At 42.6% G+C, this 25,332-nt stretch overlaps 1 protein-coding gene across 3 annotated transcripts in view; it reads right to left on the bottom strand.

The window, feature by feature from the left end:
- Positions 1 to 25,332, bottom strand: part of LOC138981874 (dual specificity tyrosine-phosphorylation-regulated kinase 2-like) — a 56,473-nt gene that overhangs the window by 19,226 nt on the left and 11,915 nt on the right. The window contains exons 1-8 of one of the 3 annotated variants that reach the window (XM_070355015.1): positions 13,390 to 13,630; positions 11,297 to 11,381; positions 9,403 to 9,625; positions 5,183 to 5,416; positions 3,894 to 4,219; positions 2,990 to 3,158; positions 2,062 to 2,286; positions 642 to 842 (exon numbers count right to left, since the gene is read on the bottom strand). In XM_070355015.1, the coding sequence (XP_070211116.1) occupies positions 642 to 842; positions 2,062 to 2,286; positions 2,990 to 3,158; positions 3,894 to 4,219; positions 5,183 to 5,416; positions 9,403 to 9,625; positions 11,297 to 11,307 (1,389 nt within the window). In that variant the 5' untranslated portion in view covers positions 11,308 to 11,381; positions 13,390 to 13,630. Of the gene's footprint in view, positions 1 to 641; positions 843 to 2,061; positions 2,287 to 2,989; positions 3,159 to 3,893; positions 4,220 to 5,182; positions 5,417 to 9,402; positions 9,626 to 11,296; positions 11,382 to 13,389; positions 13,631 to 25,332 lie in introns of those variants that run through there. The other 2 variants (XM_070355013.1, XM_070355014.1) reach the window with 2 other exon arrangements.

Genomic DNA, 25,332 nt, shown 5'->3' with positions numbered 1-25,332 from the left:
GTGTGTGGCGAATGGTGCTGATCTTACGATTGATGATTGAGGCCTCTACAGTTAGGGGTATATTTGGATGATGCAAGTGTATCAGGTAAAGTCATGGAAGGAAATGTCCTATCAATTAGTCCTGTGAGGTTACCCTCACGGAAATATGGGTTGCTTTCTCCACAGGAAAACCAAGTTGCCAGCGCGGCGCAAACTACGTTTTTTTGTGTGCATATACACGACTTCAAGAACTATGCGATGATCGTTCAAGATGAAATAATTATGTATGAAAGCCCTAGTCTGACTGAGGCCCCAAACACCAATGACGAATTAATGTTTAATCTGGTGTACAAGTTCATTTAGGTCACTCCATCATCGCTTCCAAACCATCCTACACCAAACCGTTTCTACACTAGTGTAGTTCTTGAATTTACACGCACCGAAATGCCTCTCGTAGCATACAGCTTCTCTTCCTCTTCAAACAGACAAACACATTCTCAGATGGACAGACACATACACACATGAACCAAACATCTCCCCACTCTTCACCCCAACCCTTTGCACACTCCCAGACGGACACGGATGAATACTAAGACTCACCCATTACTCAGGTGAGTCAAAAAACAATAACCAAACATCCAACCCGCCCCAACCCTATTCACCTTGATGCTGTGGTCACTGAAGTTGGATCCGGTGGTGGCAGAGTGTCCCGGTGCGGTGCGCTTGAGGAGGATGTTCTCGGGCTTGATGTCGCAGTGGATGATGTGGTTCTTGCCCAGCAGGTCCAGGCAGCGCAGGATGCCTCGAGTGATCTTCTGGATCTTGCACAGGCTGAACCCCTGCCCGCGCGTCTTCTTCAGCAGCTGGTGGATGAGGAATAAATGAACGAAGAAATAAATAGAGCAAGAAAGAAAGAAAGGAAGGAAGCAAAGGACAGAAAGAAAGAAAGACAAAGACAGAAAGACAGAAAGAAAGAAAGAAAGAAAGAAACTGAGAAAGAAAGAGAAAAACAAGTCGCGTAAGGCGAAATTACTACATTTAGTCAAGCTGTGGAACTCAAAGAATGAAATTGAACGTAGTCCGCCGCTAGTGCAAAAGGCAGTGAAAGTGACGAGCCTGTTTGGCGCGGTAGCGGTTGCGCTGTGCTTCATAGCACGCTTTACTGTCCCTCTCTTCGTTTTAACTTTCTGAGCGTGTTTTTAATCCAAACACATCATATCTATATGTTTTTGGAATCAGGAACCGACAAGGAATAAGATGAAAGTGTTTTTAAATTGATTTCGAAAATTTAATTTTGATCATAATTTTAATTTTTTTAATTTTTAGAGCTTGTTTTTAATCCAAATATAACATATTTATATGTTTTTGGAATCAGAAAATGATGAAGAATAAGATGAACGTAAATTTGGATCATTTTATAATTTTTTTATTTTTTTTTTACAATTTTCAGATTTTTAATGACCAAAGTCATCAATTAATTTTTAAGCCACCAAGCTGAAATGCAATACCGAAGTCCGGCCTTCGTCGAAGATTGCTTTGCCAAAATTTCAATCAATTTTATTGAAAAATGAGGGTGTGACAGTGCCGCCTCAACTTTTACAAAAAGCCGGATATGACGTCATCAAAGACATTTATCGAAAAAAAGAAAAAAAGGTCCAGGGATATCATACCCAGGAACTCTCATGTCAAATTTCATAAAGATCGGTCCTGTAGTTTACTCTGAATCGCTCTACACACACACACACACACACACACACACACACACACACACACACACACACACACGCACACACACACACACACACACACACACACATACACACATACACCATGACCCTCGTCTCGATTCCCCCTCTATGTTAAAACATTTAGTCAAAACTTGATTAAATGTAAAAAGAAAGAATAGATCCACCGATAAACAGACAAACAAATAAATAAGTCTCATATGTAAAATAGATATAATAATAGATAAATACATTAATAAATAAGTACGGATAATGTGTCCATGACATTCAGAATGCATCCCCCCCCTCCCATCCTTCCCCTCCGCCCCAAGCCCCCCCCCCCTCCCCAGTCCCTCACCTGGTGAAGACTGATGCTCATGAGCTCGAATGAGATGCAGACGTGCCCGCGGAACTTGAAGCTGTCGAGGATGTGGACGACGTTGAAGGAGTCGTGCTTGTCCTGCTTGCGAAGCACCTCCAGGATGCGGACCTCCTCGCGGGCCTGCTTGAGGAAGGGCCGCTCGTTCTTCACGATCTTCATGGCCACCAGAGAGTGTGTCTTATGGTCCCACGCCTTCACCACCTGAACGAAAAAAGTAAACCAGGGGATCAACATAGAGTTAAAAAGCTCTAGTTTCAAAAACGTTCAAGAAAACGACAATTTTTCATCTTACGACCCGAACACCCCCCCCCCCCCCCCCCCGTCCTTCTGAAATTAGAGGAGAATCAACCAGACTTGGGTCGTGCTGGGAGGTCATCAAACCCTTGATGTGTGCAAAGTGTCAAAGCTTTAGCTTTAAAAACATCCGAGAAAACCTCAACGTTACATGTCTTTATGACCCGAACATTACTCTGCTGTGACCTTGAAATATAACGAGGGTCAACAACACTTCGGTTATGTCGGAAGATCATCATACCCTAGATGTGTGCAAACTTTCAAAGCTTTAGCTTCCACAAAATCTGAGATAACCTCAACGTAAAATGTTTTGTTCATTGACGGACGACCTCCCATTCAGACGGACACTGCTCATAACGGAGACTCACTGATTACTCAGGTGAGTCATGCCCTACAACTTCATCGTCTGAGACAACAAGCGGACATGCGCAAATTTCCGCTTCTATAATCGACGCAAAGATATTTTTATCAATACTCATGAGGTAACCTGCAACTGGGGCCTTGGCTAGACTATTCGAGTTTTATGTCCTCTTTTGGACAAATTTTCCTATCTTGGGATAAGAGTAGGCAATAAGCGATGTTTGCGACTGTTTTATTTTTTTCGTTTTACCTGACCGAAGGTTCCCTTGCCGAGGAGCTCCATGATCTCGTATCGGAACAGCAGGTGGTCCTTAGACTTGCAGACGTAGAATCCATCTTTGTCGTCGAACCCGTCGTTCTTACAACCTTCGTCCAGAGCCATCTTCTTGGCTGACAATTGACCAAGGTAGTATACCATCCTGCGTGAGTGTGCACAAACTTTCAGTATGAAGGGATTTTCAAGTTTTCGTATGCGAATGGGCACTATTAAATCGCTGGATAGACGACATGTAAAAAATGCCTATCACACTCTGACTACAATAAACGGACAAGCAGGCAGATGAACACACATACAGACGCGCGTGCTCAGACCGGCCAGACCGGCCTAAACAGTGACTAACCCATCAGACAGAGAAACAGACTAACCCATCAGACAAAGTTTAACTAACACAGGCAGGCAGATAGACTACCCCCCCCCCACCCCCACTCCCACCCAACAACATCACAATATGCAGTTTCTCCTCCCATGACCTCCCTCCACCATTCCCCCTCTGCCCTCACCCCCCCCCCCAACCATCCCCGCACAATCACCCCCGCACACCCACCCCCAGTGTTCCCATCCAACTCACCTGAAGACCTTCATCTCCGCTCTCTCTCGGTCGGTCAGCGCAGATTCCACTCCTACGACCTCCCTCCCCCATCCCTTTCTGACATCGCCCCCCTGCCCCCCCCCCCCCCCCCCCCCCCCCCCACCACCACCCGCACACCCAACCCCGCTGTTCCCAACCCACTCACCTGAAGACCTTCATCTCCGCTTTCTCTCGGTCGATCAGCGCAGATTCCCCTACCATGACCTCCCTATCCCATCAGTCCCTCGTCTGCCCCCCACCCTTCCCCCACACCCCCGCCGTTCCCATCCCACTCCCACCACTCACCTGAAGATCTTTATCTCCGCCCTCTCTCGGTCGGTCAGCTTGGCAATGTTTTCCCTCAGTGCTTCTTGTCCAGGCTTTGGGATGAACACCAATCCCGCGTCCACTAAGCTGCCGCTGCTGCCTCGGCTTTTGGCGCGTGACATCAGCTGACGCGACAGGGTCCCGTCCACGTCACCATGCTTGAGTGACGCGCTGCTCTGTGACATCACGGAGGCCCGAAGAGAAGGGATGCAGGAGGCCTTCCTCCGTACGGGAGGATCGACAGAGGAGGAGGAGGAGATCACGGAGGATTTGGAGGCGGAAGAAGCGGGCACTGCTCCGGACGTCTATTTCAATATGCGAGAAGAGAGTAAATATTGTTATAACAGCAACTTGTTGCTGGTGGTGGCGGTGGTGGTGAGGATGGTGATCATAACGAGAAGACAAAAAGGAGGAGGAGGAGGAGGACGAAGAAGAGGGAGAAGAGTAGCAGGTACACACTGCTCATGGCACGTACGTTAATGTGCGAGAGCACATTTCCAAACATAACATACTATGGAAATATCTTCGGATTCAGGAAACAATTGAGAGGAAATAATTAAGAATAGAATGCAATCAATTTTGAATGTGTAATTGCGATTTCAATTTCAAGTATAGTTTTATTGAAAAATTAGTGAAAATAATTTTCAAGTTTCCAAGCTGAAATGCAATCCTATAGTCCGGACTATGTTTGACTAACATTTTCATCAGATCAATTGAAAAAAGCGGTGATCACAGTGCTGCCTCAACTTTTTTAAAGGCGGACATGGCGTCATCAAACGTTATTATCAACAGCATGAAAAGAATACCTGGGGATATCTTCCCAATCTACCGAAATAAAATCAGTCAAATATTGACTAAATGAACAATAAAAGCTAGAGAGAAAGATATAAAGACCTACACACTGACACATACGCATACACATACACGCGCAGAGACACAGAAAGACAGACAGACAGACAGACCGACCGACGAACGGACGGGCAGACAGAAACACACACACACACGGACACGCGCCCCACAAGGAACCACATGTCCCGTCCACCCTCGTTACAACTTTCAGTCAAAACACACAGCTTAAAACAAAGAAATCAAGACAATGAAAAACAAACATCAATACACGGTCGTATGTCGTAACAGAGAGGGGGCATACTATAGATGTAAAAATATAGTAAGAAAAAGAAGGAAAAATAATCCGTCAGAGACAGAAGAGTCGTTATATAGGGGGAATCGTAAAATAGAGGGGTCGTTAATGGGAGGTACCACTGTACCTTGGAGAGACGCCTGTGGGCGGCCACCAGGCGGGAGGCGGGCATAGCCTTTGACCCCTTGACCCCAACGTCCTGTACACCAGCCAGAGACACGGAGCTGCCCCCTGATTGGTCACCGTGGTAGTGGTAGTGGGGGGAACGGTTGGGGGGTAGCGAGTAAGTGTCCTCAAACAGCTGCTCGATGTTCACACTGTTGTGGCCGCTGGCTTTCCCAGTCACCGCTGCACCACCCTGCTGAAATAGTCAATTATCCATCTGCTTAATTTGAGTTATTCGTGTGTTTCCCGTATTTTCTAACTATTTCTCTCCCCTGTAATTTCTTTTGTGTGACTAGAGTTCTTTCCCTTTATATTTCCCTCCGCTAATAATTGTAACCACTTTTTACATTTAGTCAAGTTATGACTAAATGTTTTAACATAGAGACGGGGAATTGAGACGAGGGTCGTGGTGTATGTGTGTGTGTGTGTGTGTGTGTGTGTGTGTGTGTGTGTGTGCGTGTGTGTAGATCGGTTCCGAGAAAACTACTGGATAGATCGTCATGAAACTTCACATGAGAGTTCCTGGGTATGATATCCCCTGACCATGTTTTCTTTTCTCGGATAAATGTCTTTGATGACGTCATATCCGGCATTTAGTGGAACTTGAGGCGGCATTGTCACGCCCTCATTTTTCAACCAAATTGGTTGACATTTTGGTCAAGTAATCTTCGACGAAGCCCGGACTTTGGTATTGCATTTCAGCTTGGATGATTAGAAATTAACTAATGAGTTTGCTCATTAAAGTTGTCATTAAAATCACATTTTCGCAAACAGTTTCAAAATTCATTGCATCGTATTCTTCATTAAATTCTAAATCAGAAAATATATACATAGGTCTGTTTACTCTTAAGATGTGATCACAATTAACGAAAATAGGTTAATTAGTACTACGATTAGAATTGAAGAAATCGATCCAAAAATGATTTAATCTTATCCTCTATCATTTCCTGATTCTAAAAACATAAAAATATGATATGTTGTATTTAAAACAAGCTCAGAAAATTAAAAAGAATACAGAAAAGCGCGTTTTCCTCCTTAGCGCAATACGCTACCGAGCTACTCTGGCTTGTTAATTTCACTTCGTTTTGCACGTGAAAAGTGAGCACATTTCCTTCTCGCAGGGATTGATGAACCTGACTTGTCTTGGTGAAAAAATGCAGTGTGTTCAGTTTCGTTCCGTGAGTTAGACAGCTTGACTAAATGTATTAATTTTGCCTTACGCGAATTTGTTTTTGTGCTGCTTTTGCTTCTGCTTCTGCTTCTTGTTTTCTTGTGTATTCGTTGTCCTGAAGAAGCCTCCTTTGACTTTGTCTGTGCTGTCTTTGTGTTGGTGAGTATCGATTTCTTTTGTTTTTCAACTTATTTTTGTTTTGTTTGTTGTTATTATTTACCTTTTCCAAGTAACCCTAGGGTTGAAAAAAACACACATTTTGCCATGCCTTTCCTTGCTGGAATATCACGAAAGAGGGTTGTGAAGATTATACGACAGGGTTAAGGGTATATATAAGAGCTGCAAGTTTGTGGTGTCCCAAGGTTTACCTATTGCCCACAATCTTGATATTATAAGTTATTTCTAATATGCTGACTGTTAGCAAATGATAACAAGACATGTCGAGAAAAAAGATATCAAGCATGAGCCTTTTAGGCGAATGCTGATATCGTTTGTGAGACATGTCTGTTATCATTTGCTAACAGTCAGCATATTAGCAATAACGGTTTTATTACCGTTTAATTCGACCAAAAGAAATTTCGAAGCAACCCCGCGAATTAGACAGAACAGCCGCAATGGGAACTTGAGCGCTTCTACCAGATTATGCCTGTCGGTCAAAGAATTCTCGTGACCCGAGTCAGGCAAATCAGAGTAACACACCTGACGTGATGAATATTCACAGGTCAAATGCCTTTGACACACAACAATCTCACAAGATAAACCATGTTGAACATGCGTTTCGGTTGCTTCGCTTTATCTTGTTGAACAGAGAGCGACAGATTTAGAACCGACTCCAGACGGATGGGAAATGACGTAAAGATACATTTGATGTAAAGCGAGTGGCGCATTTTCACTTGATTTTTCCGAACTTTGATCATTTAGATTTCAAGTGAGCGGTCGCCGGCATTTCACACTCAGACGATGGGCGGTGCCTTGCTGTTCCATTACGCACCCACCGACAAAACTCGCTTTTCGGTATTTTTTTTTAGATAAAGAGAGTATTACCTGACAGCATTTGAAGTGTCATTCTTTAGAATAAATCACGCTGATATTGTTGAATTACATTTTTACTTTGTCTTGTTAATTTTTAGCGTGATAAACAAAAAGGGTCCCTGCCTGAACGTTATAACATTTAGAGGGTCACCTAGAATCCGTCCTGATTGGTCAAAAAGCCATATGGGGCACTGAATTGGTAATAAAGTTTGCTATTGTTACATAAACAGAATTGGGGAAAATGTGAGTGTCCGTGGTCACAAAAGTGCCGCAAACTTTAGCCTGCGAGTTTATAACAATCAGGCCAAAATCCTACGATCTGGAAGTCTGTTCTTGAACTGGCAAAGCTGTAAAACTTTTTGTTTGTTTGTTTGTTTGTTTGCTTAACGCCCAGCCGACCACGAAGGGCCATATCAGGGCGGTGCTGCTTTGACATTTAACGTGCGCCACACACAAGACAGAAGTCGCAGCACAGGCTTCATGTCTCACCCAGTCACATTATTCTGACACCGGACCAACCAGTCCTAGCACTAACCCCATAATGCCAGACGCCAGGCGGAGCAGTCACTAGATTGCCAATTTTAAAGTCTTAGGTATGACCCGGCCGGGGTTCGAACCCACGACCTCCCGATCACGGGGCGGACGCCTTACCACTAGGCCAACCGTGCCGGTAGCTGTAAAACTAACGCTGCAACAAAAACAGAAATATTAAAAGAAACATCTCCATGCACTAGAACATACGCTTGGTCACCTTGCTTGAAGTTAAAGGCACAGTAAGCCTCCCGTAAACCATCACAGATACGGTCAGGCTTTTACACACAGTACAAACACCCTTTTATTTAAACACTCACCGATTGAGAACATCCTAGGTGCCCTCCGTAAAGAGCGAACAATTTTCAAAGAATTTATTTTTGCGTGGTTTATCTTACCCCTGAGCCATCGTGAACCCGTGTGATCCAGTTTCCCTTTTTCACAATGTAGTCGTCAGTTAGCCTTATTTGAATGCGACTCGATGTGAGCTTATTTACAATAGCACGTTTTTATGCACGAAACAAACGGCTGTGGTTCACAAGAACTCTAGCGATGGCTTTTGACTGTTGAGAGGAACGGCGATATGCACTGACTGATAAACCGTCGTCTGCTAAGACCATTGCGTGACCCTGCTTCCGGGATTTTCTTTTTTCAAACTTTCACAACTTCGAATTCAACTGATCTTGTCTTGGTGAAAAAAGAATTCTTTTATGATTAAAGAATGTTTGTGTAACGAGCTAGATTTTAAAAGTTAGGTCTAGCGCAAAAACGCACCACGGTCCAAAAACATTCTGATAATCATCGATCCACGGCTGTCGCCAGTTTAAGGGAAGTGACTCATTTTTTACCTGAGTTCAGGATGGGTCCAAAAAGTGTTCGAGACAATCTGCAAAATTAATTCTTTAAAAATTGCTCGCTCTTTACGTAGGGCACCTAGGATGTTCCCGTTTGGTGAGCGTTCAAATGGAAGGGTGTTTGTACTGTATGTAAAAGCCTGACAGTATCTGTGATGGTTTATGGGAGGCTTACTGTCCGGGCGTGATTTCCGGGATATTCATAACAGCCGTCCAGCACCAAAACGAGGCGCCATTGTTCTTCAGGGCCAAGTCCACGAAAATAAATTCTTTGAAAATTTCTCACGCTCGACAGAAAGCAGCCAGGATGTTCCCGTTCGGTGAGCGTTTAAATGGAAGTATGCGTGTACTGTATGTGGACGCTCGGGGAGCTCTGTGATGGTTTACGGGAGGCTTACTGTGCCTTTAAGATTTGTTTGAAATATAAACCATAAACCAATTTAAACCAGTGCTTCGGTCCCATCTAGTTAGGCACACCACCCCAGGTGAACACACTCACCATGCCCTCGTGGAGAGGGATCATAGTGGAGTCGTTGAGGGCGGCGTGGACGCACCCCTTGTTACACACACACACACACATACACACACACTCACCGTGCCCTCGTGGGGAGGGATCATAGAGGAGTCGTCGAGGGCGGCGTGGACGCAGCCCTTGTGATGGTGACCTGATTTGTGAGCCACGTGCGTCGCGCGGTGAGCAGTGTGAAACCCGGGTTGCTGCGGCTGCTGCCTCTTGGCATGTTTCTGCTCTTGCTCCTGCTGCATGTTGAAGCTTTGCGTTCTTTGCACCAGACGAACTCTCCTTGCCACTGGGGGGCTGGGGAGAAGAAAAAAACGCAACACGTACGAATTAAGGTGTAATGATAAATACAGGGAAACTCCCTAACTTCATTATGAGCTTTGAGTAGGAAATTACTATTTTTGTTGTGAGTTTTGGGTAGAGAAGTAGCTCCACGATGATGAGTGTTGTGCAGGTGACGTAGCTTTGTTGTGAGTTTTGGGTAGAGAAGTAGCTCCATGATGAGTGTTGTGCAGGTGACGTAGCATTGTTGTGAGTTTTGGGTAGAGAAGTAGCTCCATGATGAGTGTTGTGCAGGTGACGTAGCTTTGTTGTGAGTTTTGGGTAGAGAAGTAGCTCCATGATGAGTGTTGTGCAGGTGACGTAGCATTGTTGTGAGTTTTGAGAAAGGAAGAAGTTAAATTGCAAGGTTTGGGCAGAGAAATTGATCCACTATGCCTTTTGGATAGGAAACTAGCTTCATGTTTAAACTGAATAAAATCTTAAACACACAACTAGCTTCAATATGACGTTTGGGTCCGGAAACAGCTTTATTTCTGTATGTTTGTCTGTAACACACACACACACGCACACACGCTCACACACACACACACACACGCACACACACACGCACGCACGCACGCACACACACACACACACACACACAACCCCACCCCCCCCCACACACACACACACACACACGCACACACAACCCCTACCTACCCCCACGCCCTACAGACAGACGCAAAGATCTAATCAAACGCAGAAATAGACCTACCTACTTTTCTCCGGCAAAGAAAGAAAGGGTTCAGTGTATAGACAGATACAATTGATTTTTTGGCTTACTAAGGGCGTAAGGAAATGATAATAGACAGGTCAAAAAATGACCCGCATGTATACTTTGAACCAAAGAAGTCACTGACTTCTTGCTATCTCCAGACTATTGTGATTCAGCGAAACTGATTGTCCACATATATCAGCAAAGCAACCTAACGCTGTAATTGAGTTGAAGTGTAATTCATATCACAACAGCTGACAACAAGAGCATTCTTATACAAAGAAGGTACTCTTGATTATTTTCTTCAGTTGTGCTGACAGGCCCGGTAAATATTTGTTATTCTGTCTGCCTGACCGTCTGTCTGTCTGTCTGTCAGTGTCGCTGTCTGTCTGTATGTCTCTCTCTCTCTCTCCCTCTCTAGGCGTGTGAGTGAGGACTGAGTAAGGGAACAAGAGAGAGAGAGAGAGAGAGAGAGAGAGAGAGAGAGAGAGAGAGAGAGAGAGAGAGAGAGAGAGAGAGACTGCGCGCGCGCGCGCGTGTGTGTGTGTGTGTGTGTGTGAGTCTATTTTAGTGTGTTTACGTGAAAGTGTCGGTCTGTGTGTGTGTGTGTGTGTGTGTGTGTGTGTGTGTGTGTGTGTGTGTGTGTGTGTGTATGCACACTTGTGTGTCTCTCTCCCTCTATCTATCTGTGTGCCTGAATGTGTGCCTCTCTATATGTGTATGTCCGTCTGCTTGTCTGCCTGTCCGTCTGTCGGTTAAGGCTTTACACTGAAGATAGTGTCGTGGAAGAAGAAGAAGAAGCAGAAGACGACAAGGACAACACCACCACCACCAAAACAACAACAAGAAAAAGAAAAACACCTGCGCAACGTCAGAATCTGACACACAATACAAACAAATAGCACACACAAGGCAACATAGCGATGTATTACCCAAAGAGCATGAGCTGGTTCTGTTCATTGCTGTGGGGCAAGTTGTTCAGAGACAGTCTGGCTAGCAGAGCTTTCTGCAGCCGTCCTGTAAACATCAAACATGATATAAACATACAATTAAACTAGAAAAACAAATGCTTATACGACTCCCCTTCGTCATATCCTTTGACAGTGGCACCCCTCTTTTAAGACCCCCCCCCCCCCTGCCCCTCAATAGAAGACTCCCTCCCTTTTAAGACCCCCCCCTGCCCCTCAATAGAAGACTCCCTCCCTTTTAAGACCCCCCCCCCCCGCCCCCCTAGATAGAAGACTCCCTCCCTTTTAAGATCCCACTCCCCCCAATATCAGACTGCCTCTTTTTCAAGACCTTATTTTTTTTCTCCAGATTTGTATGTTCACAGCCTCTGTAAGTTTACTTCCATGCCAAAGACTTCCTCCTTTATAAGACCTGTTTTTCAAAGATTTTTGGAGGTTTTTAAAAGATGCTTTCCATTGTGCTAGTATACTATTCCAATGATATATAGTTTGATACATGTAGAAAAGCGCTCAGGTGCAGCCGTCCTGTTAACAATTATAATTTATTCATAATATTGCAAAACGTTGTTTTGATACAGTTAGCACTGTGTTGTACCAGCTGACCTGTGACGAGCCTGTCGCAAGTTAATATAAAACACACATTGCATTTTATTCCTTGAGGCAAAAGCCGTCTTAAAAATAAAACGTATTGATATAAAAAAAAAATAATATTATCACAAAATATTACAAAACAACAACAATAACTCTATTTTCGGTTATAGTCAGTTATGGTGGGAGATAAAAAGACCCCGAAAAAACCCATCCCGCAAACAAATAGACAGAGTGAAAGACAGACGGACGGATTCAGACACAAACAGACAGAAGCAAGCAGACAAACAGTCTGACAGTCTGACAGACAGACAGACAGACAGACAGACAGACACACACACACACACACACTCACACACACACACACACACACACACACACACACACGCGCACACGCGCGCACGCACGCACGCGCGCACGCACGCACGCACGCACGCACACAGAACAATACTTACAATCCCCCTTAAAATGTTACGCACAGCAACACGTACACTACGAACTGATCATGAACTTGATGAAGAAGTCATACGCTCAACCAAAGCGATACACGCGATCTGAACGTCAACTCAGCATCTTAATATTAACACAAGCTGTTTACACAGATTGGTCACAGGTGCGGATTGTATGCCTTCTCAGAAAACTGATACTGAAGATCTCCTAACGCAAAAAGATAAAGAAAAAAAGAAAAAAAGAAAAAGGAGAAAAAAATACCTTCAGGCAATAATTGATGTGCGACTGTTTACGTGTGTAAAGCCAATCAAAATCACACACACACACACACACACACACACACACACACACACACGTACGCACACACGCACGCACGCACACTCACGCCCCCCCTCCCCACACACAGAAAAGTTCAGACAGACAGATGATGATGATGATGGAACTTTATTTTTCAAGGATAGAGGTTTAAGGCGACGCCTTTTCTTACAACCGGTCCTTACTTCTAATACAAATGTCTAATAAATGATAAACAAGTAAAGCAGAAGACAGGTAAGCAGGTAGACAGACAGACAGACAGACAGACAGACAGACAGACAGGGAGACGGGCAGGAAGCCGGGCAGGCAGGCGGACAGATATACACATAGACAGATATACACATAGACAGATACACAGGCATGCAGCCAGACAGACAGACAGTCACAAGGACGGACGAACGGACGGGTAGCAAGCCAGCCGGCTAGCCGGCCAGCCAGCCAACCAGCCCGCAAGAAAGACAGAGAACCAGACATGCAAACTCACACACCTAAGTTTACACAGTACACAAAAATCACTAGCAGCGTTTGAATTGAATGACCTGTACCGACTTTGTACGTTACTGTGAACACACACTCGATGGAGTGTATAGATTACAATCTAAAGCTTGCATTGTAAAGTATATATATATATATATATATATATATCTTTCATTTGCTCTGCTTGGTCAAACACTGGCTGAACAAGGGGTTTTGTGTTTACTTACACTGTAGATCGTCACAAATATTTCCTTTACCAGACTCCAGGTCCACTGGCAATCAGAAATGCGATCACAGGTCGAAAAGTCACAGCAAATGGTCATAGTACAGACTGTGTGCGACGACTATTTGAGACACTTGTTTTTACTCCATAGCAGAATGAATTACAAAACAAATGAGCGCAATATTCCGTTTCTGGTGTAAGTTTGGTTCAGTCTGACTATGCCAAGTAAAGTACACAATCTTATCTGGACAGTTATTTGCATATTGTTTCAGAAAACGCCCAATATAGATAGTCAACATATCTCACATAAAATAACAATACTAAAATGTCATTGTTTTAAGCGTAGAAGACTAACGCAGACTCCACAGTACACTTTTTTTTGGTCACTAAACCGCATCGTCCGTGTGTACTGTACCCTACACAAAACCGCAACATTTGTGGTACAGTATCACAATTAATTCAGAATAGCAGCACGCCATAATCCGCGGTAAACTGAAGAATATATCATAATCATTTCACTGTTCTTTTCATCGCAGGAAGTCGAATTCTGAATTATTGTTCACACATAAAAATTCACCACACAATCCGTATCGTCGTCTTCGTAAGTAAGTGAGTAAGGAACGCGATCTGTGGTCTTTTTTTAATTTTATTTCACACCCTTAATTAAGTATGTTAATCAATGTCTCCGAAAACTCCACATCACAAGTTATGTAAACAATATCTCCGTACATTTAAACTACGCCTGAACACAAGATCACAAAGTACAGAAATCATTCTCTTCTCGTTTCGCTGGCAGTTGCTGTTAAAATTCCGCTAGAGCTCAAGAATAAACAAGACAAGTATACCGACCCCACTTGACCAGTCGCCCAGTTATAAACTGAGATTCGAATTTCTTGCGAGCAATTTGTATTGTGACCTGGTCGCTCAATTCTTGCGACGACATTTGAATTAAGTTCTGAGCAGTTTTCGTTGTGAAAGTTTTATGGGAGCGATTTTTTTGCCCGGAATGTCTGAAGTACAGTATAGCAGTGGCAATTGCATTGGCAAAAATTGAACGTGTCGTTAAATCTTCGGCGAAAAAATAACCGAAAGTAATAAAACAAGCTTTTCGAGGCAGGTTTCACCTATTACACTGTTGGGTCAGCGAGCTTCGATTTTAGGCACGGCTGTTAAATCCCAAAGCTCATATACTGACCCGGCGATACCTTTTATAAACCACGCCTTAATCCATACAAGAACACAAAGGTACGTGAAGGCATTCACTTCGGCTCAGAACATAAACCCACTCGTAATCTTTCACGGCATTGAAAAATAGAGCTAATATTTTGTGTCACACCCGATCATCCTATACTCTCACGCCGAGAAATGTGACAGATTTATAAAAACCGCATTCCAAACAATCGTGACGCCTCGGCGAAGAACAACAACACCGTAGCAAATTATAACAAGTCGCGTAAGGCGAAATTACTACATTTAGTCAAGCTGTGGAACTCACAGAATGAAACTGAACGTAGTCCGCCGCTAGTGCAAAAGGCAGTGAAAGTGACGAGCCTGTTGGTTGGTCTCTTCTTTTGGTAGTGCAATAGCGTTAATTATGGATTGTTGTTATCATCATTTGCATGGGGACTTGTCTGTTAGTCCAAACAGTGATATGGTTATTGTGATATTCTTGGCTGCACTTTAACATGGAATGTATGTATGTATGTATGTATGTATGTATGTATATATGTAGGTATGTATGTATGTAGGTATGTATGCATGTGTGTTGGTGTGTCGGTGTGTCAAGTGTGCAAGTAAAAAGGGTATTGTAGTTGTACATATATTACTTTAGATATTTTTTTTGTTATCATGGGTTTTATGAATTTTCTTCTCTTATTCTTTTATAATTATTAATTAATGACCTATATGTGCTGATGACCAATTTAATTTCCTTTGTTGGATCAATAAAATGTTATGAGTTATGAGTTATGAGTTATGAGTTTGGCGCGGTAGCGGTTGCGCTGTGCTTCATAGTACGCTTTACTCATACCTCTCTTCGTTTTAACTTTCTGAGCGTGTTTTTAATCAAAACATATCATATCTATATGTTTTTGGAATCAGGAACCGACAAGAAATAAGATGAAATAGTTTTTAAAACGATTTCGGAAATTTAATTTTAATCATAATTTTTATATTTTTAATTTTCAGAGCTTGTTTTTAATCCGAATATAACATATTTATATGTTTTTGGAATCAGAACATGATGAAGAATAAAATAAAAGTAATTTTGGGTCGTTTTATAAAAAAATAATTTTAATTACAATTTTCAGATTTTTAATGACCAAAGTCAATTAATTTTTAAGCCACCAAGCTGAAATGCAATACCGAAGTCCGGCCTTCGTCGAAGATTGCTTGGCCAAAATTTCAATCAATTTGATTGAAAAATGAGGGTGTGACAGTGCCGCCTCAACTTTTACAAAAAGCCGGATATGACGTCATCAAAAGTATTTATCGAAAAAAAAATGGAAAAAAAACCCGTCCGGGGATATCATTCCCAGGAACTCTCATGTCAAATTTCATAAAGATCGGTCCAGTAGTTTGGTCTGAATCGCTCCACACACACACACACGCACAGACAGACAGACACACACACACACACACACACACATACACCACGACCCTCGTCTCGATTCCCCCTCTATGTTAAAACATTTAGTCAAAACTTGACTAAATGTAAAAAGACACCAGCAAGAAAACTGAGACCGATATGCCACTGTGACAGCCCGAGCGGTTGTCAATATCATAAGCCTTAACAAAACAATCACGCTCGAGTGCTAATGATTTGTACACCACTGGGGCAAGAGAATATACAGGCCTGCGCCCCAATTGTGCCCCTTCTGAGTTCTCACTCCCCCCCCGCCACCACCACCACCACCCCCACACAAACACCCCCCCTTCCCATGGCTTGATGGGTGTCTGTCGATCGTTTCATTGAATATATTAGCAGATTTTAGGTGGTAACAAAGCAATCACGCTCGAGTGCTAATGATGTGTACACCAGTGGAGTAGGAGAATATATGCCTGCGCCCCATTTGTGCCCCTTCTCACCCCCCCCTCCCCTCTCCCAAAACAACTCCTCCGCCTCCAACACCCACACCCCCCTTCCCATTTACTCCTATCGACCCGAAACGGTATGCAGCGGAGTCGAGCAATGAGTGGAAAGATCAATCACCATATACAGCTCCATACTTGATGCATGATTGACTTCACTTGGAGTCCGTCGATCGGCTCATTGAATACGAGTATCAGCTTGATCAAGGACTAATATCGTCAGCTACATATAGCGACTTTCTTAGGATCTTTTTCTGCATATCTTCGTCGAAGAGGCAACACTGACTTGTTTGTATTCTCGAGGTTACAAATCGCTTTGTATCACGAAGACTCTCGAAGTAACTGTTATAATATATCGCTTTATTTGCTACAGTTGAAGGAATCGTGTGCACATAGTTTCGAAGAAACAACAGTGATGTGTTTGTATTCAGGCTCTATGGCCACTAACGAATCGCTATGAGTCACAAAGATGTTTCGGAAGCACCCGTTTTTACATTTAGTCAAGTTTTGACTAAACGTTTTAACATAGAGGGGGAATCGAGACGAGGGTCGTGGTGTATGTGTGTGTGTGAGTGTGCGTGTGTGTGTGTGTAGAGCGATTCAGACTAAACTGCTGAACCGATCTTAATGAAATTTGACATGAGAGTTCCTGGGAATGATATCCCCGGTTTTCTTTTTTTCGATAAATGTCTTTGATGACGTCATATCCGGCTTTTTGTAAAAGTTGAGGCGGCACTGTCACACCCTCATTTTTCAATCAAATTGATTGAAATTTTGGCAAAGCAATCTTCGACGAAGGCCGGACTTCGGTATTGCATTTCAGTTTGATGGCTTAAAAATTAATTAATGACTTTGGTCATTAAAAATCTGAAAATTGTAAAAAAAATTTTTTTTTATAAAACGATCCAAATTTACGTTTATCTTATTCTTCATCATGTTCTGATTCAAACAACATATAAATATGTTTTATTCGGATTAAAAACAAGCTCTGAAAATTAAAAATATAAAAATTATTATTAAAATAAAATTTCCGAAATCGATTTAAAAACAATTTCATCTTATTCCTTGTGGGTTCCTGATTCCAAAAACATATAGATGTGATATGTTTGGATTAAAAACACGCTCAGAAAGTTAAAAAGAATAGAGATAAAGAAAAGCGTGCTATCCTTCTCAGCGCAACTACTACCCCGCTCTTCTTGTCAATTTCACTGCCTGTGCATCGAGCGGTGGACTGACGATGCTACGAGTATACGCTCTTGCTGTAAAAATGCAGTGAGTTCAGTTTCATTCTGTTAATTCGACAGCTTGACTAAATGTTGTAATTTCGCCTTACGCGACTTGTTTCCCTTTGATATTCTAGATTTATGGCCCTGTCACACGACCGTTTTAACGCCTGCGTATGCCGACGTATGGGACATTTGAATAAGTATTTGAATAAGTACGCTGGCGTACGTCGAATACGTTATGGGTACGTTTTGTATACGTTAAGAGGACGCTGAAGCACGCTGGCATACGTCGTAGTACGCTGAGCACGCAGTTTTGTGCATGACTTTGCTGCGTGCTCAGCGTACTACGACGTATGCCAGCGTGCTTCAGCGTCCTCTTAACGTATACAAAACGTACCCATAACGTATTCGACGTACGCCAGCGTACTTATTCAAATATTTATTCAAATGTCCCATACGTCGGCATACGCAGGCGTTAAAACGGTCGTGTGACAGGGCCATTAGATAAACCGCTTTCAAAGATTGGGACGATTTCGTGCTTATGTTCAAAGAATTAAAAAAAGAAAAGTTTATGGAATGTTTAATTTAAAAAAAAAACACGAAACGTTCTCAAGACCCTCGATCTGTAGATTTTTTAAAGTATAAGCTAGACGGATAAGATACACAACAGACAAATCATAATGCGCTCGTGCATGCACACGAGCTCTGTCTGTCTGTCTCTCAGCTTGTCTGTCTGTCTCTGTCTCTCTCCCATTTTATGAGAATTCCCACGTACCGTACTTTGTTTTTGCGTCATTCCATTTGTCATATGGCTTCCTGTCATCCTTGGAGGAGCAAAGCCAACATCCGTAGCGAAGTGTTCGCCCTTTCATAATTGTTTGTCTGTTGCGCATCTTGTTCGCCCACTTTAAAGAACAATAAACCACAGTCCTAAAATGTATGTATCGTTTTTACATTTAGTAAAGTTTTGACTAAATGTTTTAACATAGACGGGGAATCGAGACGATGGTGTGGTGTATGTATATATATATGTGTGTCTGTGTGTGTGTGTGTGTGTGTGTGTGTGTGTGTGTGTGTGTGTGTGTGTGTGTGTGTGTGTGTGTGTGTGTAACGCGATTTCGAGAAACTACTGCACCGATCATCATGAAACTTAACATGAGAGTTCATGAGTATGATATCTCCAGACGGTTTTTTTCATATTTTTGATAAATGTATTTGATGATGTCATTTTTGTGACAGTTGAGGCCTCACTGTCACGCTCTCATTTTTCAACCAATTTGGTTGACATTTTGGTCAAGTAATCTTCGACAAAGCCCAGACTTTGGTATTACATTTGAGCATGTAGGCTTAAAAATTAATTGATGAGTTTGGTCATTAAATATCTGAAAATTGTAATTAAAATATTTTTGTTATAAAACGATCCAAAAACAATTTCATCTTATTCTTTATCATTTTCTTATTACAAAAACATATACATATGTTATATTCGGATTAAAAACAAGCTCTGAAAATTAACAGTATCAAAATTATGTTTAAAATCAAATTTCGAAATCGATTTAAAAACATGTTCATCTTATTCCATGTGGGTTCCAGATTCTAAAATCATATAGATATGATATGTTTGAATTAAAAACAAGCTCAGAAAGTTAAAAAGAATAGACTTTATAGAGATACAGAAAAGAGTGCTATCCTGCTTAGCACAACCACTACCGCGCTATTCTGGCTTGTCAATTTCACTTACTTTTCCACGAGCGGTGGACTGACGAGTATACGGTCTTGGTGAAAAAATGCAGTGCGTTCAGTGTCATTGTGTGAGTTCGACAGTTTGACTAAATGTTGTATTTTCGCCTTACGCGACTAGTTTTCTATAACCTTTCTCGTCTTTCTGTAATCAAATGTTCCATTAACTAATAACCTTTCTCGTCTTTCTGTAATCAAGTGTTCCATTAACTAATAACCTTTCTCGTCTTTCTGTAATCAAATGTTCCATTAACTAATAACCTTTCTCGTCTTTCTGTAATCAAATGTTCCATTAACTAATAACCTTTCTCGTCTTTCTGTAATCAAATGTTCCATTAACTAATAACCTTTCTCGTCTTTCTGTAATCAAATGTTCCATTAACTAATAACCTTTCTCGTCTTTCTGTAATCAAATGTTCCATTAACTAATAACCTTTCTCGTCTTTCTGTAATCAAATGTTCCATTGACTAATAACCTTTCTCGTCTTTCTGTAATCAAATGTTCCATTGACTAATAACCTTTCTCGTCTTTCTGTAATCAAATGTTCCATTAACTAATAACCTTTCTCGTCTTTCTGTAATCAAATGTTCCATTAACTAATAACCTTTCTCGTCTTTCTGTAATCAAATGTTCCATTAACTAATAACCTTTCTCGTCTTTCGGTTCTTGATTTTGGAATGTTAGCGGTCTATCTGTTTGGGATTCGTTCATTTTTGAAGTTTTGTTTGATTTGTTTGTTTGCTTAACGCCCAGCCGACCACGAAGGGCCATATCAGGGCGGTGCTGCTTTGACATTTAACGTGCGCCACACACAAGACAGAAGTCGCAGCACAGGCTTCATGTCTCACCCAGTCACATTATTCTGACACCGGACCAACCAGTCCTAGCACTAACCCCATAATGCCAGACGCCAGGCCGGCGGAGCAGCCACTAGATTGCCAATTTTAAAGTCTTAGGTATGACCCGGCCGGGGTTCGAACCCACGACCTCCCGATCACGGGGCGGACGCCTTACCACTAGGCCAACCGTGCCGGTGTAGGATCCGGTCCGGTCCCCCCTCTGAAGTAGTCCGCCGGGGGACCAATTCGTGGCAAAAACTGCTCTATAATGGTCCCCCCTTAGACATCCAGCCTCGTTTTTCTTGTTACAATGTTAGTAATGTTACCAGCAATTTCAGAGAAAAGAAAGGAAAGAATCAGAGACTGGTTTCATTTCTTCTTATCAGTATTTATTTATTATTCATTTTATTTCATGTGATTTTTCTTTTGAACGGCATTATAAATCAGATCTATTTTATTTTCTGCAAAATATAGTCAAACAAAGAGATTTCTGTCTGTGCACTACATAATACCGGACGAAGATATAGATTGAAAATGGCTTGAATGCCTAAGAAAAACGAGGCTGGATGTCTAAGGGGGGACCATTATAGAGCAGTTTTTGCCACGAATTGGTCCCCCGGGGGACTACTTCAGAGGGGGGACCGGACCGGATCCTACACCGGTTTTTCGAAGGTTTTTGAAACAATAATCTTTGCTTTGTATCCTCGAGCAACAATCATTTTTCTCCATGAGAATGTACAGGAAGCCACTGTTACTTCATTAACATATTTTTGAATTGGGAAACGCTTTGCAGTGACTGAGGGACTTTCAGGCCTCTTCGCACTTAGTTCCCAACATTTTGAACAATAGGTTCCCCCACCAACCCACCCTCATGGGTAAATTCTCGAGTTACGATTCACATTATATTACGGCGATGTACCTAAAAGCGCTCACTGTGACCTCATTATAACCTTGGCTTATGAATTGGTGTTTTTTTTTAAATTAAAAAGACTACGGAAAAGCAACGGCAGCCTATTAGTGTTTTTCCAGTTACAAATCGCCTTAATGACAAACGACACCGACTGAATAAACCAAGCCATTTCTACTTGATCCTAAAACATGAAAAAAACTCTCATGTGAAATATCATGTTGATCGGTCCAGTAGTTTTCTCTGAATCGATGTGTACACACACACACACACACACACACACACACACACACACACACACACACACACACACACACACACACACACACACACACACACACACATACACACACACACACACACACATACACCACGACCCTCGTCTCGATTCCCCGTCTATAATAAAACATTCAGTCAAAATTTGACCAAATGTAAAAATAGTCGTAGAGTCACTACAGGGCCGTGCATGTATCGGTATCGTATTTAATCAAAGCAATATCACTGTGGTGTCGCGGACACTGCTGTTCCATGACAATGCGTTCAAACAGAGGGGTGCATTATCAGTCAGACAAGGCATGGAGATTTGTCAGTTGTGCCTTCCAGGGCAAAGACGTTTCTGGACAATTTAGGTCGATACATCAAGCGGCACCAGGTTTGAACACGCTCTCTGTGAGCAACGGGGGATTCTCAGTCTATGACATAAACGGCAAAGTTGACTTCTTTCAACCATGGTTCCCGTCCCGGACCCCCCCTCCCCCCCCCCCCCCCCCCCACCCCTCATCCAGACTTTGGCTGTCCGGCTCCTCCCACGCTAGCAGTTGAGTATTTTAAAGCTGTTTGAGAAGTCCTTGTGCGGTACCGACATTTTATAGGCCACCGACACCACTCAGTGAGAACCACATTAACCCATTATGACGGATTCCTGGATAACTTGTAGCTTAACAGCAGTAACGTCAATCAGCAATAATATTTGACTTCAGATAGCTAAAAATGAACTTCTCATTAATCATCCCACAAGGTTTGAAATTGGATAATGTATAGAGAGAATGGCAAAGTCACTGTTTGTATCATTTACAATCTCGTCCCCCCTCCCCCCTCCCCCCTCTCTCCCCCCCCCCCCCATCAGCCAGTCTAATTCAAGACAATAGGTGCCACTCCGTAGAGAACGTAATGCCCCTCGTGCCTGACGTATTCCTCACAGTTAAATGTTAAATGTTGTTCACACGGCAGACTTTCTACCAAGTTTTGCACAACTTGCAAGCTATTTTTGTCGGCGCCAAGTCAAATCAAAATCGCTGCCCATGTGAACAGCACAAACGCTCAAACTAGTTTTAAGCGGCGATTCTCGGTAGTCTTGAAGGACAGTTCAACTATCGGAGCTACCTCCTAAGGCGGGATGAGCAGCTTGCCTAGAGCTAATGAATCAGTAGCCTAAGCGCAATAAGAAAAGTCTGTGCCAAGTTGTGGTCGAGTCGAGCAGTGCTCAACCAAATTTTCGAGTCGTGGCTAAATCTGACCTCAGTCGAATCTAAAACGTTGATGCCGACTTGGCCTGAGTGACTTGGGAGCGACTTCAAACCAAATTAGTCGGGGAAGAGTTGGTTGAAAGTCTGCCATGTGAACGGCTGTTTAGTCTGTGTTGGCCGACACTAGCAGTCTTTGGACCCTGCACAGGAAGTAGTTTCTAGGCATGCTGGGGCACGTGACGGAAGTAATTACACTTTGTTTGCGTCGATAGCTATCGATGGCTTGCATGGGAATGGCAAAGGTCCGTACCACGCATGGCTTACCAAGCTGAACCAGCGAGCAAGACGGCTCGATTTGGTTGGATGGTTGTTGTTAATTAACGTGTCTTCAACCTATTTGCCTATATATATATATGCGAGACCGATGCACGTTAGTTTCCTTTCTCCTTTCACACGGTGGTCACCGTGTTTTAAACGCGTTACATTCAAGTCTATCAAGTAAAATGAAGGTTGAAAAAAAGCGCATGTCTTTTAAAGCATCATCCTATATACTGTACTTACGTGTATTTTACTGAAATGTCCTGCAGTCGAGGCAGCTAAATTTAAGACGCTTGTTTTAGAACCTCGATCTCTTCTAAAGCCTCGTGCAATCTATTACGTCAAAGCAAAGAAACGTCACTCTGAAAGTGTGGCGTGACGTGTTAGTTCTAAAAGTTCATCGAGGGTAATTAGCGAGCGCAATTTTTTTTTCTATAATGACGTTTGTCTCGGTAACTTTGGCATCATAAGCAGTGGAAAAACAGGTCCCTGCCAGACTTGCTTGACATGACCTCATTTACATAATATACACACGTGTGATTTGAACGATTATTATCTCACGGGTGTCTCTCTCACGTATGTAAGATAAATTGCAGTTTTGTTTTTGTAAGATGATGTTAGATTTGATTTATTCATGGTGCGAACAGAAATAGTTTCACAGAGTCCCTCAATGGCCAAACACTTTTATTATTTGCAAGAGAGTTAAAGCAAACGGTTATACATCGATTGAGCCTCTGAATAAAAGCAAGCTTTGTTACCACCTTGGCTCTAACTTGTCCTGTTGCTATGTATCTTTGTAAAACAGTCGATTTTTAATGGCTTTCTCCTTCACAAACACCCTACGGCATCTTCCAGCGTTTTAGAACGCAGTCTTGTTGTTTTCTTTCCTATTTCCTCGTTTAGTTGAGAGCCGGAGTGGCATAGTGGTTACAGTGCGTGCCTCTCACGCTAGCGCATGTTAGGCCGGCCCTTCGTTTTCTGAAGACCCTTTCTTTACTTGGGAAACGATTGGCTCTGTGCAAGCGCTTTCCGGATGGCGAACGAAATGTCAGCCAATGAGCGATGCGATCGAGTTTGACAGACAAAACAGCCAATGGCTACTAGCGAAAAAATGTGTGATGACAACGTCGTAGAATACGATCGTTAAAGAAACATTTTCAGTCAAAGTTTACTTCAAAAGATCTAGAGTTAGAATACTTTTTCATCACCCCTTCACTGGTGGAATTGATGAGCTAGAAGTAGGACTGTCGTAGTAAAGAAAGTTTCGTCGTCGAAATGAAACCCAAACATTACGGCCGCCATTTTTGTTTTCCTGCGCACTAGCTTGTAGAGTGTCCACGGAACGCCGGAGAGCGTCCACGTTAAACCCCTTGTTTTGCAGGCACGGCGGTGAAACGTTCACGGACGTTTTCGCTGCGAAACGGCAGGCGGGTTTGACCCCCCACATGGCGTTTACCCGGTTATTCCGAACGTTTCCAATCCACCCGGCTGAGCACTGCTGGGTATCTGACCCAATACAAGGCCGGGGTAAGTGAAGGCAGCGAGGAAGAGGAGATGGGCATCGCCTTTATAAAGCTAGCCCAAGAATTGTTGCCATATCTGACATCTCACTTCCCTACGACAAACAGCTGCAACTATTACCTTAACCTTTTATTTTAATTCTATTATATTTTTGCATCTGAGGTGAGATCAAAAATGTCGTTTTGAGCGAGTTGATTCTGTCTGTGAATATTCATCATTTGAATTCTACAACACACAGTGATTTTGTCATGGAGTTCGTCAGCAAACTTATCAAAAGTGATTGTTCACTTCTTTATTGTCCAAGAGCAGGTTAAATTGGTGCATTAAATAGGCAGGTTATAGAAATGTAGTAACAGAGTGGAACACGGATCTTCATTTTTTAAAATTATTTTGTTTACTGCTCTTGAGGTCTCATGTTCCTGTTAGCAAGCTTCGTAACACACGAATTCTTTATTACATGACTCATTCGCTCCTCGTTATACCATTTTGATTAAACTAGCTAGTACAAGTACAAGTAAAAGTGCAAGTACACGGACAAGTAAGGGAAAGTCGCCAATCCCGGAACAGTCGGCTAACTTGGAACACCTCAATATGCGGTCAACGGGAAACAATTCATGAAATTTTTTTTAGCAGAAATGTCTAGTGACCCCTCCCGATGTTATTGCAAAAAGAAAAATGGCAACTGCGGCAAAACCAAAGAAGAGGTACGTTTTTTTAACTTTTCTCCCTTCTTCTTCTTATTTCTATTGTCTAGAATTCGTTTTATTACTCTTTATCTATATACGTTCACATAAAATGTTGATTGCTATCACAAACCTACATCAATGTGTTACACTATG

Source organism: Littorina saxatilis, linkage group LG12 (genome assembly GCF_037325665.1).
Source record: "Littorina saxatilis isolate snail1 linkage group LG12, US_GU_Lsax_2.0, whole genome shotgun sequence".
NCBI classification, from domain to species: Eukaryota; Metazoa; Mollusca; class Gastropoda; order Littorinimorpha; family Littorinidae; genus Littorina; species Littorina saxatilis.
This window is presented reverse-complemented; position numbering and strand designations above follow the sequence as displayed.